This window comes from Siphateles boraxobius, unplaced genomic scaffold, assembly GCF_051911475.1.
Source record: "Siphateles boraxobius isolate OS27281-9 unplaced genomic scaffold, OSU_SipBor_1 25, whole genome shotgun sequence".
NCBI lineage: Eukaryota > Metazoa > Chordata > Actinopteri > Cypriniformes > Leuciscidae > Siphateles > Siphateles boraxobius.
Window position 1 is genome coordinate 6,660,666 of NW_027508866.1, and position 6,065 is coordinate 6,666,730.

A 6,065-nucleotide genomic window follows, 5' to 3' on the forward strand; every position below is an offset into this window, starting at 1 on the left:
GAGGGAGGGCGGAGGCTAGAGAGGGAGGAACAGAACGAGAGAGAGAAAGAGGGAGCGCTTGAAAAAAAGAGCAATAGACAGAGGGAGGGAACGAGAGTGGAGACGGAGATAGATGCACATTGCTAGCAAAAACAGTCTATAGAAATATAAAGGGAAAAGGTAATTTATTTATTTATTCTTATCAGTTATATTTCATTCATCTGAGCGTGAGGTTACAAAAAGAGAAAGTGTGAGGGTAGACTGAGACGTCGAGACGAAGGAAAAGACACACTGCAGTGGAGCTGGAATATGGATGCACAGTCTGAGAGCTGTGAACCACCGCCATGTGACCCTCAGCCTCCAGGTAAAATCAGAAAAGCCTTAAAACTGTTCGGCAAGCGGAAGCCTGGGAGCAGCGTCGCTACCATCTTCTCCATGCGTGGGAAAGGAGATGGAGGCCCTAAATCACCGCCATCAATTAGCAAAACCCTGGATGGATTAAAAGAGCCTACTGCCCCAGAAGCAGAGGCAGAGCATGTGGATCTCGACCAGGATGATGAGAGTCAACAGGAGGACGCTCCAATGGAGGAGTTCACGAGCGGAAACATGAATTCGGAAACCACCCCTACTCGGCATTCCATCTCCTCGCTCACTTCTGCTAAGTCTTTGAGCTTCCTCAATATGCTTCGCAAAGGCCGGCGGGGATTGACTGGAGAACGGCAGGCTCAGACCGAGTCTCAGAGGCCTGGACGCCAACGGAAGGGCCTAAAGGGATTGTTTGGTACAGTACGCTGGCGTGGTAAAGAGAAGGAGGATGAGGAGGAGGAAGAGTCTCAACCTGGCCCTCCTCTTCTTGCTTCCCGCTCCAATAGTGTTGAGATTATAAAGGAGAGTCTCACATTAACACCTGGGCCTCCGCCTCGCTCTGTGGAGGACACAGAGAAAAAGCTTCTTACACCACAAGAGGGCCCTACGTCATCTGAGGACTCTGCAAAGGTGAGCGAGGTGAACAAACCTCCAACAAATGAACGCTTGAGCACACTGCTCGGAGATATCTCATCAATTTTGAGCTTTGATTCACTGACGGCATGTGGAGATATTGTAGCAGATGTTGAGGCAGAATGGGTCAAAGCTAGCAGTAGAATGGAGGGAGCACCTAGCACACAGAAAGTGGATAATTCTGAGAAGACTTCATCTTCTACAACTTCTACAAGATCAAAGCCTAGTCCTTCTCCTACTTCTACTCTAAGCCCCACCACCTCTTTCAAATCTTCCCCTACTTCAGCAACCAAACCCACCCCTTCACCCACCACCACCAAAGCTTTTCCCAGCCCTTTGACAAAACCTGCAGTCACCTCAACGTCTTCTTCGGTGACCAAAATGTCACCGTCTATGCCTACTAGCCCTTTTATCCCTATTACCCCAACATCCAGCCCTCTCGCTAAACCCACCCCTACATCATCAGCTGTGCCCATAACCCAGCCTACAACAACACCTATCCAAATTCCTCAAGCCACTGCAACTTCAACTAGTCCAATTATTCAACCTAAACCAACCCCTACATCTGTCTCCACTACACAGCCTGCCCCAGGTCCTTTATCAAGCCCTACAACCAAACCTATCACTTCCCCGGCCAAACCTGCCCTGTCTTCTGAATCTAGCCCTGAAATCAAACCTGCCACACAATCTAGCTCCAAAACTACGCCCCCGACCAAACCTATCCCAACCTCTACACTCATTCCTCTATCACTCCCGACCACTACTTCTGAAACCTCCCCCTCTCCCTCAATTTGTTCTACCCCTGAAACTACTGCTGTTACCAAAACTGAACCTACCCCAACCCCTGTGACTAAACATACCCAAGTATCAATCCCTGCAACAAAACCCACTTTGAGCAATACCCAAGAATCCAAACATACTGCATCTACCTCTGCAACCAAACATACTCCTTATCCACCACCATTTGGTAAACCTACCCCAGCCCCTGCACCAACACCAAGACCAAAACTTGTAACAACATTTGGATTATCAACAAGCCGAAACACTGCTCCTATTACCAAGCTTGAGACAAAACAACCCACAGGACAAACTTCAAAATCTAGTACCCACACTGGCACAACATCTGTAAGAAAAGCCTCCATCTCTGAAACGGCTGCTTCTGTTGCTAAACTTCCATCTGCTGTTGCCCCTTCACACTCTACATCCATGCCTGCTCCCATTCTTACCTCTGCCACCATGAAATCACCCACAGTTACTTCCACGCCACACATTCCTGTCCTGAAGTCTCCTCCAGGTATTACTCCATCCTTCATTTCTTCAAAAAGAGCTGAAGATGATGTCGGCATGGATTTGAGGCAGGACCTGTTAAGACAAGAAGGAACTGATAATAGAGACTCAGCAGCTACTCAAAGCATCAGCAAGTCTGTGAAAAGGGGCCCTGCAACAAAGCCCACAACTCTAAGTAAGATCCCTGTTTGTGGTGGGGGGAGACCTGCTAAGCTCCATCATCGAGATTCCCAGCCAAATGGAGATGATGACCACTCAAACCTACCAACACCAGTACACGAAGAGGAAAGTCCGTTCACTCTCTCACGGGAAAGCAGCAGCAAAGAGGCCCTCAGCGATGTCTCCACAGAATCGGGGGCTGTCACCCCAACCCTCTCCCACAGCCAAGAGGACATTCTTCATGGCAAACTTAGTCTCCAGACACATCTAGGAGCTGGTGCAACAAGTTTAAGCAGGGAGTCTAAGATCCCCATCAAACACGGATCTACTGCAACCTACCATTCTGTGCAGGGGAGGGCAGAAGCTGCACGCTCCAAGATACCAGTGTCCAAAATGCCCGTTCGTCGGACCAGCAATAAGCCTGCCCCAACAGCTACAGCTGCCGTCACCCGAAAGTAACTAATCCTATCTATGACAAAACCCTGACACATTCCACTCACCACAGTTTTCTCAAGAAATACTTTTTAATATATTCGGTCAGGCATCACTGTGCCTGGTTTACGCCTTTTTGCAGCAAATATCCTCACAGGAACAACTGGATTGTTATCATTTTTTGAACTATTTCACACACCAGTGTTAATCACACAATTCTTTTATCAGCTGGGTGTTTCTATTCATATCACTCTAGAACAGACTGAAGCTGGATTCAACTGTGTGCCACCAGGAACAGATACACATGCACAGGCCCTGTCTAAACGATCCCCACGGCAACCAAACATGCAAATTAAATGGCAGGCACTAAAGCACAAGAGCCCTCACCTGGAATCCAAAGCCATTTAGACCTTCTCTGAGGAAACAATAAATGCATCCATCCATTATCTCCGGCGTCATCCATAATGGTATTTTGTGGTGATTAAAAGCCTCAGAGAAGAAACAAGCAATCCAACATCAAGTCTTGTGGTTTTTGTCCAGGTCTACAACACACTAGAGGGCCCCAGTATCATCACAAAGGTGCTTTTTTCTTATCTTTCTGGACTGCCACAAAGAAAAAAATGTTTTGTTACAGAGCAATGGAGGGATCTTTGTAGCATTTGTTACTTGGCCTTCTTTTTTAGATTTTCTTGTCTGGTGTCTTTTCTCCAAATTTTTCTTTTTCAAGTGAATTTTGTGGATCAATGTTAGTCTTCTTGGAACTCCCACGTGTTGTATGCAAACAAACTGGATATCTTACCTGTACAGTTCATGCCAAGACGGGATATTCCACAGCATATTTTGAATGTATGTAGCAGAACGCATGCCCTACTTTTTCAACCAGACGAGCCATCGCACTCTCCCCACAGATGTCCTTTTCTCTCTGATTTTTAAACACTGTGTTAAGTCACACAGTGCCTGTCAATTGTAACAAATGTGTATGTAACATCATGTCATCGAAGAACCATGAGGCATATGGATCTAACTCTGTGGATTTTTCTTTCTGCCTGCTCTGAACTTTTTTGTGAGACTGCATTAAAGAAGTCTAAGGACAGTAGAGGTGATGTTTCACAGGCAGTTGGTGGTTATAGGTAAGCGAAGACTTTATGGATGACTGTGGTGTCAAGTTTTGGATGAATAGATCATTTTCTTTCGAAGTTGCCATCACATGCACATGTTTAATAGAGTACTATTTTTGTGTGTATGAGTGTGTATATGTGAATGAGTGGGTGTGATTATCTTAAATGTCACATTGTTTCCTATTTAATCAATAAAATGTGATTATACCTAGAACGATTTCAGTGTCATGCAGGGTGCTTTATGGTATGGGAATCGATTGCATAGGACAGAAGTACGTTGAGAGAGACTGGCGGTGCAGTACATTGCCCTCTGTAGTCACATTATGTAACCATGTTACTCTTTGGTACGAGGACAGTCAGTAGATGTGGATCCCCACAGAGCTTTCCACTATAAAGACCCAGACCCCCACCCCATCCCACCCCCCTCTGCAGGGCCATGCTGCCGGGCTGAAAAACCCACTGACCTGAATAGCAAACCTCATGAATGTCAGCATTTGCTGGTCAGTGAGCTGTATGCTAAGATGCTAATACGCTATAGAAATTCCCACCACGCAACCATGCAGCTGCTGTATGCAAATTATATGTTTCTAATGGGTTATTGCTGTGTCTAAGTGGAACAAGGATACAGTTATTTAAATTAGGGGAACCCAACCTTTATAAAACTTAATTGAGGGTATGAATGAACACTGAAATGGGGGAACAGTGGTGCACAGAGAGAGAACGAGAATGAGACAGAGAGACTGTGATACAGATGGGGTGAGAGAAGAAGGAAGGGGAGGGCAGAAAATAGCAAGCCTTTTGGTTCCATCGCAGCTGTGTTTTTTGACAGTCGTGACATAACAAGAAATGCTGAAAGCGGAGTGTAATGCATACACTATATTAACACTACAGCTCTTTGAAACTCATACTATTGAAATCAAACAACAGCAATTGATATTTGTAAGGACGGAGATTTATTTGGTGTTGATCTCCATCACGGGGTGAACAGAGGTGGAGAGAGTTTGCAAATTTCCCATAAGGAAAAAGAAAAACAAAGGATGGAGAGAGACCGCACAAACAAGTCTCTGTTGTCCAAATCAGAGCCCAGGGCAGTAGGACTGTTTAACTGGAAAAACACGAGGTCTTCACCACTTCACAAGGTGATTAGCCAAAGATCAGCTCACTGTTAATGGAATCCGTCCCTTGCTTATGGATCTGAGACCCCCCTGGGGTCTGAAGATGATGAAAGGCAAATACAGTAAATGTTCTGTTTTTCCGTCACATAATGTGTTGCTCCAAACTCTGCAAAACCTGAGGTCTGATAGTGAATATGAATAATGATGATGATCACGTAGCCTCAATTACAAAAATTGAAGCGAATCATTGTAAAGCGAAAATGTCAAACGCAGCCTGCAGTCTGATCTAAGGCAGCAAAAAAGATGTGTGCACAAGATAAATCCAGCATGAGAGTCCTATTTTAAGCCCTAGCTCAAAATAGGATGAAATTGTCTAAATCTAATGGAATATAGTCTGGCATGCTAATGCAGCCATGCTAGACAGTACCAGAGGTGATCCTCCCCTAAAACAGATGGCACAACTAGCCTTATTCATATTTACACGCAAACAAAGAATTGCATGAAGACATAATCACAAAGAATGGGATTAAAATGCGATTTTAAGATTATCTGCATATGCTTTCAGTTTTATGTGCATCCAAACATGAGATTAATGTCATAATCTCTCGAAGAGATTTGTTTTGAAACATGAAACTTGGTGAAAACACCATTTCCTACGTCTCAAAGCAAAGGCCCAGTGGAAATGCATAGTTAAAATCTTCTGATGGTATCATATTTCTATGTTGCCTGATATTACATACCCTTCAGATCATATTCCTTTTACAATAATGAGCAATGCGAGCTGGATGGATTGTCATAAACTCTCGACACTTTAAAACAGGTCGTAACAACAGAATGTGTCTTATTCCCTATCGGTGTATATACAAACTCCCCCAGTGAAAAGACGTTCTCTGTTAGATGTTTGGCTAATTATCCATGCTCCACTGAAAAAAACGTCGCTATGGCAACCTCACTAGGTCAGCCAATGGGGGGCCGG

At 44.8% G+C, this 6,065-nt stretch overlaps 1 protein-coding gene across 1 annotated transcript; it reads left to right on the forward strand.

Moving 5' to 3' along the window:
* Window positions 1–4,191, forward strand: LOC143749736 (uncharacterized). Its single transcript, XM_077242218.1, has one exon. The coding sequence runs from the start codon at window positions 289–291 to the stop codon at window positions 2,881–2,883; it is 2,595 nt and encodes an 864-aa protein (XP_077098333.1). The 5' UTR covers window positions 1–288; the 3' UTR covers window positions 2,884–4,191.
* The last annotated feature ends 1,874 nt before the right edge of the window (window positions 4,192–6,065 follow it).